At 37.0% G+C, this 13,667-nt stretch overlaps 1 protein-coding gene across 4 annotated transcripts in view; it reads right to left on the reverse strand.

Moving 5' to 3' along the window:
• Positions 1 to 31: 31 nt before the first annotated feature.
• SMAP1 (small ArfGAP 1) overlaps positions 32 to 13,667 on the reverse strand; it is a 167,012-nt gene continuing 153,376 nt past the window's right edge. For all 4 annotated transcript variants that reach the window (XM_087856968.1, XM_087856967.1, XM_045803361.2 and 1 more), the window contains 4 exons: positions 9,241 to 9,368; positions 4,226 to 4,397; positions 3,120 to 3,433; positions 32 to 991 (listed from right to left, as the gene is read on the reverse strand). In XM_087856968.1, the coding sequence (XP_087713094.1) occupies positions 857 to 991; positions 3,120 to 3,433; positions 4,226 to 4,397; positions 9,241 to 9,368 (749 nt within the window). In that variant the 3' untranslated portion in view covers positions 32 to 856. The remainder of the gene's footprint in view (positions 992 to 3,119; positions 3,434 to 4,225; positions 4,398 to 9,240; positions 9,369 to 13,667) is intronic.

Consider the following 13,667-nt stretch of genomic DNA (forward strand, 5'->3'; position numbering starts at 1 on the left):
AGGAAATAAAACCCACAAAAATAAAAAGGTCTATGGATTCATCTGTTTAATATAGGGATATAACATTTTGTCAATACTAGGCACCATAAAATGTAAACACAATTACTGTCATAAACCTGGATATACCTTCAAGGATTGAAAGTGGCTTTGTTTAGTTACCCTGTTTGCATATAGTGCAGAGAAAGGTCTTCAGGTTATCAGCACTATGTACATAAGAAGAGATCCAAATTACAAGAGAGGCAGATAAAATTTGAGTTCTTTAAACATTCGTTAAACTAAGTTTTGTAGTAACATCCAGGTTTATCTTCCTTTCACTAACCACGTTCCCTGTTAAGCACATTATAACAACAGCACAGTGAAGTGAATGATGAAATAAAAGAATTTTGATACACTAGAAAACAGTGCTCAGTGATACATTTACATTCTATTTATATGATTAAACGTTTGCTCATACAGTACCTTCCTACAGGATTACTGGCTAATTTGGGGGTGGGGTTTATACTGTTAGAGGTATTACTAACATGATAACTACTTCCCTTATATGCAGACATTAGAGCTATAATTTTATTGAGAGTAAAACTGATTATGCAAGTTGACTGAGCAGCTTCTCAAATAATGTGGTTTATGAAATCATGGGAAATGAGCGCAGCTGCCCTTGACATAAAATGGTTTTTCAACCTGCTTTTCACATCAAATTTAATCAGTACAGACCAACACGGTCAGTCAGATAATTCTTAATATGAACAAATGGGGAAAAAGAAAAAAATATATATGTACATGAATAAACAGGGGAACTAGATGCATTTTAGCAAGGAATGTCAGGTGGTAGTTCTGGATGAAACTTGCATTGCAGTTTTCATTTCCACAGCTGTGTGCTGAGAGTCTGACCCGATGAGCTTCCAGACCATCCTGCTGTTGTGCTGGGGGGCTGGCCAAAACCCACTGCTGGGTTCGTACTACTGATACTCATGCCAGCCATCTGCTGATTCATCTGTGAAACATAAAAAGCTTATTTTAAGAGGGTTACTTCACTTTTAATTCTTGTTTCTTTAGCCGTGGACATTTTTAAGTTACCCTGTTGTTCTTAGAAGTTGCCTTTATTTGGGGTGAATTTAGATAATGAAGTTTAATAGCAATTATAAGTACTTTTCATCAATGTGAAAATTAGTGAAAGCACAGGAGTCAAAGCAGACTACCAAACAACTATTTCCCTAGAGAAAGCAAACAGCTACTGTTTCCTCCTTATTTCTTTCCAATTTTTTTCAACTCTGTCCATAAAGTGATCTCAATATATTCTGTTTATTCATTTTCAAGACTCCACTTTTTGTCCCCCAGAGAAAGATTAACCACAACTGAAAAAAAAGTACCAAAGCAATCTCTGAATTTGTATCCATTTCAACTCTACCAGGATGTTGTGTTTTAACTGTAAGGACTGAGGAAATTTTAGAAAGTAAAATATTCCAAAATTATACATTGTGTACGACAGCTATTCTGTCTTTATTAAAATATTAAATGGTTCTATATACTTTCTAAATATTAAAAAAGGTCATAAAGCATACCTTTTGCTTAATTAACCACTAAACATCTAAAATTAATTTTCATTGTATAAGATTACATGTATTTTTATTCCAGACTGGAATCATATACGTATAGAAGCATTCTAACCTTTTCCCTGTGGTACTCTCTTCTAAGATTGAGAAGTAAAGGAAAGGCAAGATTTATCACAAACCACAGAGGAGATTCAAAATCTATGCTCGGGGTTGGAATGTATTCTTAATAAAGTTCATTTGTTATTTTGCAAAGACGCTAATGTTCACCCCACTGCTGATGAGGTGTAAGTGTCCAGTTCTTCATACCTACTAAAGGATGCTATAACTACCTTGCTGGAAAACAGCACCCCTCCGCATGGCTGGAAGTAAGGGCCAAGGTTAACAACTCCCTACGGATTCATCTAGCACCTTAGCCTGAGCTGGGTGTGCTTCAGCATTCTGGCTGCACAAACGCTGTTAGACATCTGATACTTGAGGTTCCCCGAGGACAGAGATCAGGAGTTGGATGCTTAACCAACTGAGCCACCTAGGCGCCCCCTGATAAGTCCTTTAAATAGTGACAATAGGGGCACCTGGCTGGCTCAGTCGGTAGAACATGTGACTCTTGATCTCAGGGTTTTGAGTTCGAACCCACACTGGGAGTGGAGATTACTTTAAAATAGTGACAGTAAAAGCATTCATGTGATATACAGTGTTTTGGTAATGTTAATTATCACTATAGACGATTCTGAGTGGTCTCAAGGTAAAACAAACAAACAGCTGACCAGAACAGAAACCACGCTCCCCCAAATGCTAGAGGAACATCAAATAAGAACTGTAAAGGGAAGAGTTGCTGGAGCAAGAACTTAAATCTAAGGTCAGAATGGAGCACGTTTCAAAACAGAAATTGATTTGAAAGAAATTATCCTAAAATGTCAGCTCTTGGCTTTAAACTAACAAGTAGAAATGGGATTTTATAAGATGAGGGGATGTCTGAGACAAATATGGACTTGTCCCTAAGTAAGTAAAAAGGAAAGCCAACGTTACAAAGGTTTTTAAACAAAAATATTTCTTATAAATCCAGGGGCAGTAGTCACATGACAATGAGAACAGCCTAAGTCCCTCATCAAACAGTGCTCTGAGAAGAGGAGGCTGGATATTTTTCTAATTTGTCAAAGTTACCACATAAATCCCAAAATTATTAGCGAAGGTAGGCTGGTCTAAGTGGACTATAAAAATACCCCACCAGGGAGCTGGGTTAAAAGCTTGGTGCTAATTTCATGGGGGGCAGACAGGAAGTCTCTCAAGATGCCTAAGATAATTTCTAGCTATTACACAATGTTCACCAGTGTTATAATCGGAAATGAAAAAATGCTTAACATTCCTTTACAGAATATTCTAAATATAGGGTCAGTGACAGCTCATTTGTCTATGTGATGTAACTTTGTAATACCTATGGACAGTTCTCACCTCATATACAACACTACCCCCACTCAAATCTTTCTGCCAGGTTGTTAGACTTAACACCATTTAGAAAACAAATCCAGTTTCTTTGATTTTGGAGAAGTTGGAGAGTAAATGACCCCTTACCTGTGAGAGGTTCCACTGGGGCTGTTGAGCTTGTGGCAGGCCAAACTTACTCTGGGGTGCACCCATCTGTCCTACCATTCCTCCTTGGGGGCCAACCACATTTGGAGGAAGTGGCATCACACTAGTTTGTGCGTTTCCCATAAACCCATTGGGCATGGGCATGCCCACCATCATGCTTGCACTCTGTCCCATCACATTTCCGAGAAGGCCAGGAGCGGCGGGTGCAGGCACAGGCACGCCCATTGATGGAAAACCTTGAAATGCCGTCGGTGCTTGTGAGGTAAATGGTATATTTGTGGGTCCCATAAACACACCTGCATTTTAAGAACCATGAAAAGAAAATGAGAAAACAGGGCTACTGTATACAGCTGCACTCACCTATATCACAGAAAAAGGATCACCATCTTTCTGAACTACCCACAGCAAACATTTTAATTCCAGTCTGCTCCTACTGCTCAGTTACTGAGTTGGTTACTTCCAAAATGCAGTTATAAACCTGAGCACATTTAATTAGGATAAATCAATCTTATGCAACAGCTATATAAAATATCCAAACTACATAGCATGAGATTATGTGCCGTTAGTGCTGGCGTGCACCACTGGGTTCCACTATCAAACACACAAGAGTTGATGGTGTCTGTCCCACATAGAACGTGGGGTGTCCTATAACTTCAGCTCACTATTTGGAGGCAATGGGTCTAACAGATTATGTAAACAACAAATCTTACTGTGCAGTATTTCATTTTAATTATTAAAAAAAAACTTTTGGAATTCATGTGATAATTCAGACTTACTGTTTACTTACAGAAAATACCTTACTGTACACAAAGTTGTAAACTTCATGCAAATCAAAATAATTCTTTAAAAACAATCCATGTCTTGTAAGCTTGTGAAACAATATTAAGTGATATGTGAACGGCTTGTTAATTCTAAGTGAATAAAGTTTTGTGAATCCTGTATATGCTTTTTAAGTCTAACGCTTCATTTCAATTTTGTAGTTGCACAAATTGCAACAAAAGTACCCATTACATAGAAAAATAACACAAAGGGTATACTTCTAGTAGTGTCACTACAATTCGCTGACAGCAGATTTTAAAATGAATTACCAGGAGTACTCTGCTGCTGAATGGTTCCTGTTCCGTACAAAGATAAGATGGAGTCTTTGGAGAGTTGTTTCTTTGCCACCTCTTCTGACTTTGTAGCTTGCTCAGTGAACAGATCCAGATCCCCAGATATTCCTGTGGACAGAGTGGCAGCTGCAGGCATAGAGGGCGTCCCCTGAGACAAATACCAAAACAAGCTGTCAAATTCTGCAGACTAAAACATAGTTCATCTGTTACTTAAATCTAAATGAAATTAGAAATTAACTGTAGAAGGTAATATGGTGACATTACAAAGGATCGTTCATAAGCCCACACAAAAACAACATCCAGGAGGAAGGGACAATGTTTCCTATTTTGAATCTATAACTGTCAGAGAGGCAGATTTCATAATAAATTGCTTTTACTTGCTAAACTGAGTTTTTTCCATCACATCCTGACCACAGTGGCTTCAACAATAGGATGTGATGGCCGTGTGAGGACCAGCATTCCTGAGAGATGCTGGGGCATCCCCTCTGGCAACTACTACTACAAGCAACTGGTATCCCTTGGAATAAAGAACATTGCTACAATGACAGCAGGCTACAAGAGGGTCCTGCAAAGGCTGATTTTGTCTTCTTTGAAAAAAAGAAAAGGCTTTTTGAAAAGCTGCATCAAGATATTTTTATAAACCTAACCTCGATCAGTTGTAACCACAACATTAGAATGTTTCCAGTCTATCCAGAAATGAAGCACAGCAAAACTTCAAACACCTATACTCTCAACCACATCTTCAATCCCACTTTTGGGCAAGGGGCAAAGGAACACAAATACAAATTAACACGTAGATACTTAATACAAAAAAAAATTTCACTTAATCTATATCTGCACACAGATTAAAGTGAAGTTATAGCTGTGATTGTATAATCTCTAGTCATTAAATATTCAATCACATTTGTTTACATGAAATTGTTTTAGATAAGAAGAGTTTCAAAGAATTCTAAGAACAGTAAAAACTGGCCAAGAGTCTTCTCAAACTATACTATGAGGTGAGAGTAGTAGGTACAAGTTAAAGATCATGCATATTTTGCCTTATTTTTTAAAAAATTCAAACATTGAATAGCTTGGCTAAAAACCCTAGCACTAAATTACAATCCAAGCATTGTATTCACAAATTCAAGCAGATCAGTATGTTGAATCTATTATGACAAATTAAGAATTTTGAGCTAGAAAAGCCACTTAATTTTGCCAAAGATCTGAAATGTATAAAAAATCGGACATAATGGAATACCAACTATAATAATGTGCTTGAATAAAGTATTATCTGAACCGCCAGTGATGCAACAGAAGCTCACAGAGGCTCAGAGCAAGAGCTCTGGAGCCAGCTGCCAGGACTAGAACTCTGGTTCCACTGCTTACTAGAGAAAACAATGTACCCTTAGATTGGCACTTAATCGCCATTGTCTCTCTTCTCTAAACTTGGGGATAAGACTTCCTACCTTACAGAGTTGCTAGATGACCACAAGAAGTGCTCTGTGGCAGGGTTAAGCACACAGTGTTTACTGTTGTCAGGTAATGAAGCAACCATCTCGCTAATCTTTTCATCATGTTTAGTTTCTGTTCAATCTAAGAACCTGCTCAAAACCCTGAGCTCCACTCCCTGTGGAAGAGATGTAACTACAAGAAACTCCAAAATAGCTGGGAAACCTATTACAGCAGTTCCCCCCTTCCCACCCCTTCCAAGATACATTCCAAGTATCCCGTGGATGCCTGAAACCACAGAAAGTACCAAAACCTATATATACTATATATACACTATGTTTTTTCCCTATACATCCATACTTTTTATTTAATTTATAAGTTAGGCACAGTAAGAGATTAACAACTATAAAGTAGAACAGTAATAACAATATACTGTAATAAAAGTTATGTGAATGTGGTCTCTCTCAAAATAACACTGTACTCACCCTTCTTGTGATGATGTGAGATGATAAAATGCCTATGTGATAAGATGAAGTGAGCTGAATGACAAGTGAGGCACTGTGCCGAGTGTTAAGCTACTACTGATCACCTGGCGATACATCAGAAGGAAGATCATCTGCTTCCGAACTGTGGGCAAGTGAAACTGCGGAAAACGAAACCACAGCCTCATCCTAGAGCAGTATAATATGCACATGCTCTAAACACGTGTAGTTCTTCTGATGAGGGTACAATGGAACATCTACCTCAACACCGTCACAGTCTACAAAGAGCCAAACCAAATAGCATGATGAGTAAGCACTCACATGTCTATTTATTATTATTTTTTCGTGCTCCATTTGATAGCCATACAACTCCAGGATCAAAGAGGAACATTTGCCTGTCAATTTATACTTCAGGACACTGCAGGATCCCTAACCAAAGATTCTCTGGCTGTCGGGATCCTAGGGCTGATCCAAGGAGAAGGCACAGCACTCGTGCAGGTCTAGATACTGTTGGTATATGCATATTATAGATAGAAGGAAAGGGATGGCTGCTGCAAGTCACCTTTGGGGACTCTGGAATGATTCCCTCTGAACCCCCAATAGACATGTGCATGCTGGTTAGCTGACTATATCTAACCTTCTTCAGAAGACTACACAGCCAAGTGATCCCAGGACCCTGAGATCATGACCTGAACCCAGGTCAGACACTTAACCGGCTGAGCCACCCAGGCGCCCGAGTAGGAAATCTTTTTTAAAAACTTTATTCATAAAGTCAGCACTGAAAGAATGATAGGGGTTCAGAGTACTTCCTATTTCTGTCCAATCAGTTTTACATAATAGAAACCCACCAAAATTAGTAAGTTACATAGCTGGAGTGTATGTATAAAATGTGTACTTTAACCTGCCTTTCCCCCTCCCCATTTTGAAAGACGTTATTTTGAAAACATGTCTGGGTTTTAACCTTTACATGTAGTTCAAATGAAAGATAATTTTGTTCCCCAAATATTTTATAGGGCTCAATACAATTGGCACAATTTTGGTCCAAAAACAATGCTCCAAAAAAAGAATTAGATGTGATTTAAAAACTCAGTCCTGTTACTCTTAGTTATTGATGCAGAAAGCACAAAGCACGAAGGTCAGACCAGCCCCTCATAAAGGCAGGAGCTACACCCCACATTGCTGGTCATGGTGCTACTTAAGAGTTAAACGAAGTCTGCGTTGTCCTACTTGCTTTGATACTGAACAGAACACATGAAGTGGTACACGGAAGCCTCAGATGTGGGTCTAACTCTCCAAGCCGCTGCAAAGCAACTCTCATAGTCCAGTGGAATCGAAAGAAGTCTAGCAGATAAAACAGCCTCACTAGAATGCTAGACCAAAAGAAACTGCTTTTCATGCTCAGATTGTCAAATATTCTAAATGCTTCTTTTTGAAGCCACATTAGCATTAGACAATTTTTATTACCACATGAATACCCTGCCTGCACAAATTCACAAGGTGCTTAATGAAACAACAGTAGTAACAAACACTTCCTCTTTTTAAAAGGGGAGAAGTAGCAAAGTCATAAAATAAAGCAATCGTTTCTGAAAATAAACATTAGTGCTGCAGACAATTTTGATAAAACTAATTCCTCAGAAATTTATTTGCTCAATTCTATTGGTAATTGTACAATGACTATCATAATAACAAAATATATGTGTAATAAAAATATAAGCAATTAATCTTTTTAGTAAGACATAGATGCTTATTAAAACTTTGCACCCAAACAACATACATTTGGCTCCATTTTTCTAGAGGAAAGGGAAATATTTTACCTCAAAAATTATGCTGTACTGAAACTGTTCATTTATAAAGTATAAATTTAAAATAGAATCTTAAAGCTGTATGCTTAAGAGTAACCTATATCCCTAAAAAGTTCATATATTCACCTTAAAGAAAGCTAAATACTTCATGGGATCACTTGTATGTGGAATCAAAATTTAAAAAAAAAAAAAAAAAGTTGAATTCATAGAAAACAAAATGGTGGTTACCAGGGCTCAGGAGTGGAGGAAATACACGGAGGTTGGTACAAACTCAGTTATAAAATGAATAAGGTCTGAGGACCTACAAATGTGAGAGTTGACTGTACTGTATTGCGCTAACTGAAATTTGTGAAGAGAGAGCTAAAGTGTTCTCACATACAAAAGTAAATACGTGAGGTGATGGAAGTGTTAATTTGATGGTGGGCATCGAATATACACTAAGTATTTACCATTTTATTTGTCAGTTATACCTCAAGAAAGCAGAAAAAATATTTAAAGTATTAAACAATTTACAATTTAAAAAAATGAAGGCCAAAAAAAATTCCATGTAAAGAACACAATTCAAAATTTCTTTACCATCAGTATGTAAAAAAATATCCTGATCATTAATACCGTTCTAAATAATTTTTTAAAAATCATTTTAAAAAGTAAAAACATCGTGTGTCCATTATACTTCAATTTTAAAAAAAAGGTTTTAAGACTAACTTAAAACAACTACTCTTCATAAAAAATAATGTGAGTACTGAATTTGCTAGAATTTCTTATTCTTGGTGTTCCTGCAGCCAGAACTAAACACTATCTTGGGAATGGCTCAATAGAGCATAAAAAAAGAACTACTGGCTTGTAATCAATATTTAAATACCCATGGCTGTAAAACTTCTGAAGTGACCTTGTTAATCTCAGGCAAGGTTGAAATAGTCTGAGTTTTCCCACTGGTTCACTCTAAACACCACTGTTTGCCTAAAGCAAGAGTCAGCAAACTTTAAACAGTGAATATTTAGGCCTTGTGGGTCTAACAGTGTCTGTTGCAACTGTTCAACTTGCTTTTGCAGTGTGAAAGCAGCCACAGACAATATATAAACAAATGGAATGGCTGTTTCAATAAAGCTTTATTTGCAAAAATGAGCCGCAGGCTTAATTCACCAACCCCTGGCCTCAAGAACAAAGCTTTCAAATCAGAGACTGCTCAGAGATAATTCTTTCAAAATTGAAATTTCAAGACTTTTCAAAAAGGAAGTAAGCAGTGATCATTTAAAACCATATTCTTACTACATACCTGAGCTGGGGGTATGACAGTTGCAGGTAAAGGATTAGAAATCATTGGTCCAAAGATGTCTAGATCATCATTCAGGGATGGCACCGTGGCTGCGTTCCCATTGGTCACTGGTGCCTCAGCAGGGCCATCTGCAAAGAATACAGATTCTCATCCTAAAGTAGATTCTCTTAAATTACTTGCAACATGGCACTATTTAAAAAATTAATATATGGTTTAAAAAAACAGTTCCAAAGTTGACAACAAAATATATGTCCCCCTTGTACCCCAGGCTCTCTCCTCTTTCCCAAAGAAACTAATTCCAGTTTTGTTTATTCTCCCAAAAAGATTCTTTACTTACCGGTTTCTAGGTATAATATATCCAAACCCCGTTTTAACAACTGGTATTACATTATTCATGTTATTCTGCATCCTGAGGCTTCCTTATGTGCCAGGTACTGTTCTGAGTACATACATTAACTCACTTAACCCCCATAACGTTATGAGACAGACACTCTTGAGATAACTGGCTAAATGGCATTTGGTACCATGTTCTTACAAATATGTCTCCCCATAAATGTGTACATGCTGCACGTGTGTAGCACGCACATCACTTCACATCGTGTTCACCTGCGCTGGAAATAAATTTTGAGGATTTAAAATGTCTGAAATGTTGAATTTTCAAAGTTACAAGGGAAAAAACTGAATAGAAAGAAAGAATAAACATATACTATGTAAACTGATTCTATAGGAAATATCCATAAAACTCTGAAATAAACCCTTTTTTATTTGAGCATGGCCACCTTCAGTGACAGCAGTACCAAGCCACTGAACTGTACCGGGGAAGGAACTCTGATAGAGTGACGACACCCTGTATCAGCTTCCTACTTATTCTCCCATTCAAAAAATTTTATATCTCCTTTTTACATTAGTGCAGATTATAAAATGTAAGGGGTGGGACTTGGAGTGGGCTGGAGTGGAGAGTTCGCAAGCACAGTCCAGGGAACGGGACACCTCACACGGGTTACTGTGGCCACAACCAAGTAACAGTTCAGAGTACCCCAACTCCAATCTCTTGGGACTTACATCCTAACTGACCTTCTAATTTAACAATTTACAATTTCATTTGATTTCTCTTTGATATACTACACACTCCTCAAAGGTTAATCAGCCATCTTTCAAAATTTCTTCAACATTCAGTGGGATGTCTTGCACAGAGCAGGCCTCAAATATTTGGCAAATTTAGTGGAAGGTCTACCACATACTGGGTATTTCTGCCATAACCCACAGAAACTCACAGGTTTCTTCTCTTTTTTGAAATATAACTATAAAAACTGGTATATTTTATTTCCTTGTTTAAGCTTCAGTGAATCACAGATTATCATTAATTTCAATGAATAAATGGGTCACAATCAAGTATTTTTTACTACTTAATTTAGAAAAGACTGTAAAACTCACAAAAGATTAATTTGAAAGAGATCAACTGCAAATATTTTTAGTCATTTTCAGTGATATCACATTATCAGAACCACAAAAATGTGTGTTTCCTATATATGTGTATGTATGTTCTATCTCTGTTAAGCACTATAGACAATTTAAAGGTGAGCAGTAAAACAATGCCCAGACTATTACTAAATTATATAGGATTTTAAGCTAAGACACAACTAGGACATAAAAGAATTAAATATGACTCATGAAAGCATTTTTTTTCCCACTTCCAACCACAAATGGCAACATTAGTTTTTTTAAAGTGAGACCTTCTGAAAGAGCTAGTTCATGTTTCCCAGTCCACTCCGCATTCCATTTACATCATGTGAATACGAACCAGAAATAAAATATTTAAAAGGACAAGATATTTTAGATTAAAAACATAATTAAAGGAACATCTTCTATATGCTATCTACAACAGCTCAGTAAAGAAACTCAAATGACAAGGACATGTGAGCCAGTGGTGCCCATAAGCTGCAGAGTTGGGGACAGGGAAACAACCTTGCCAAACAGACATGTTTAATTCTATAACATGAATAAGGAAGCATTTTATTAGCAGAAAATATAACTATGTTTTACATATGCAATTTAAATTTACAAAAACAAGCACATGTCCTGTAAAACAAACTATGACCAAGAGGAACAAAGGTTTAAAAAAGCAAAAACCTGACAAGTTGGGTATAAACTATGTATTTCCAGTTTTTCAGTTAAAACTTTTTGCTTCTTCAAGTAATAGCAAACACAATTAGGACAAATTTACAAAAAAAAATACCTTACACATGAGAAAATATTATCTTTTATTTTTTGGTGGATAGAGAAAATGTTATTTTTATCACAGATCACGTCAATCTAGTTTAGAGGACACCAGTGGGCCCAGGGTACACTGTGTGAGAACCAAGAGGTTCACCTACTCCAGGCAAATGATCTATGTCCATATTTTTATAAACTGTACATCTTTCAGAAATTTATGTCTATTCTAAGTAGTACACTGTGCTTCATTAAGAATATTTATACTTTCAAATCCAAATTCTACTCAGTATCTAGTAGTACATTATCTAAACTATAAAACAAGATGCAGTACTTTTTTTGGTTTCTGAAGTCTTATTTTACCCTTCACACCCTAAGGATCACATATGTGACTAATAAAAATAACAGCCAACACTCAATATAGTGCTTGTTTTGTGCCAGTCTAAAAAAAATACAAATACATAGACACATATATGCACTTCTTTAGTCTTTACAATGATGCTAAAGAGAGGTACAATTAATTATCCTCATTTGCAGATGACAAAAACATTAAACTTGTCCACGGTCACAGAGCTAGAGCAAATCCTTGGATTATAATCTAAATCAATTTTTACTATAGAATCAACACATTCTTGTAAAAGATACAAACCATGCAAAAGTCAATAAACTAAAAGTTCCTTACCATGGATGTGTAATGGTTGCACAATAATGTGAATGAATGTACTTAATGCCACTAAACTGTACACTTAAGAATGGCTAAAATGGTAAGTTGTACATTGTGTATTTTACCACAATACAAAAAGTCCCTACATTTTCTATGCTTATAAACAAATGCTTTAAAATATGCTTAAGACAATGTATATAGAAAAGTCCATTTCTTTAGCTAAAACTGTGTCTGTGTGGTGAGGCTGGACTGCATTCTATATGCATGGGCTTCAGAGAACTTATTCAGTCCTTTACTACTGGACATGTAGGTAGTTTCCAGACTTTCACCATCACAGAAACAGTAAATATCCAGAGTCCTTAATGAAAGCCTACACAGCTCACTTCCTTCACATGATTTCATGTTCTACCAGTGTAAACAGCTTCATTTTCTCATTCCATTAAAAATACATTTGCATTTAAAATCTGACCTTTTGAAATCTCAGAAAGGCAATCCACACAAACTCCACCCACCATAGTGGAGTTGCCTTGAAAGTCAACTCCTAATAATAAGTCCAAGGAACTCTGAAATCCTTTAGGGTGAGACAGATGAAGCATCTCCTTAGGAACAGTGATCTTTATGGCAAGGTTGCCAGTGTTCCCAAGTGATTAAGGAAGATACTGTTTTAACTCTAAAAACCTAAGATAAGGAACTTTCTCTCAGGTCTGAACAAGGTTTCCAATCCAGCTTCATGACAGACATGGTGACTCTTCTCTGCTTTCACATCTATCTATAATGCACCTGTCTTTTCTCTCTACCCCAGTTTTCTCCCCATGTAATCCCCTAAATATGATGGATTTTTTAAAAATGTTTTCTTATTATGTTAGTCACCATACAGTACATCCCTGGTTTCTGATGTAAAGTTCAATGATTCATTAGTTGCATACAACACCCAGTGCACCATGCAATACGTGCCCTCCTTACTACCCATCACCAGCTTAACCCGTTTCCCCACCCCTTTCCCCTCTGAAGCCCTCAGTTTGTTTCTCATAGTCTATAGTCTCTCATGCTTCATTCCCCCTTCTGATTACCCGCCCTTCTTTATCCCTTTCTTCCCCTACTGATCTTCCTAGTTCTTATGTTCCATAGATGAGAGAAATCATATGATAGTTGTCTTTCTCTGCTTGACTTATTTCACTTAGCATTATCTCCTCCAGTGCCGTCCATGTTGCAGCAAATGTTGAGAAATCATTTTTTCTGATAGCTGAGTAATTAATATTCCATTGTATATATGGACCACAACTTCTTAATCCAGTCATCTGTTGAAGGGCATCTCGGTTCCTTCCATGATTTGGCTATTGTGGACAATGCTGCTATGAACATTGGGGTGCATATGGCCCTTCTCTTCACTACGTCTGTATCTTTGGGGTAAATACCCAGGAGTGCAATGGCTGGGTCATAGGGTAGCCCAATTTTTAACTTTTTAAGGGACCTCCACACTGCTTTCCAGAGTGGCTGTACCAACAGCCATTGTACCAACACAATGGTGTACATTCCCACCAACAATGTAGAA

This window comes from Ursus americanus, chromosome 29, assembly GCF_024610735.1.
Source record: "Ursus americanus isolate L20-20 chromosome 29, mUrsAme1.1.p, whole genome shotgun sequence".
Taxonomy (NCBI): domain Eukaryota; kingdom Metazoa; phylum Chordata; class Mammalia; order Carnivora; family Ursidae; genus Ursus; species Ursus americanus.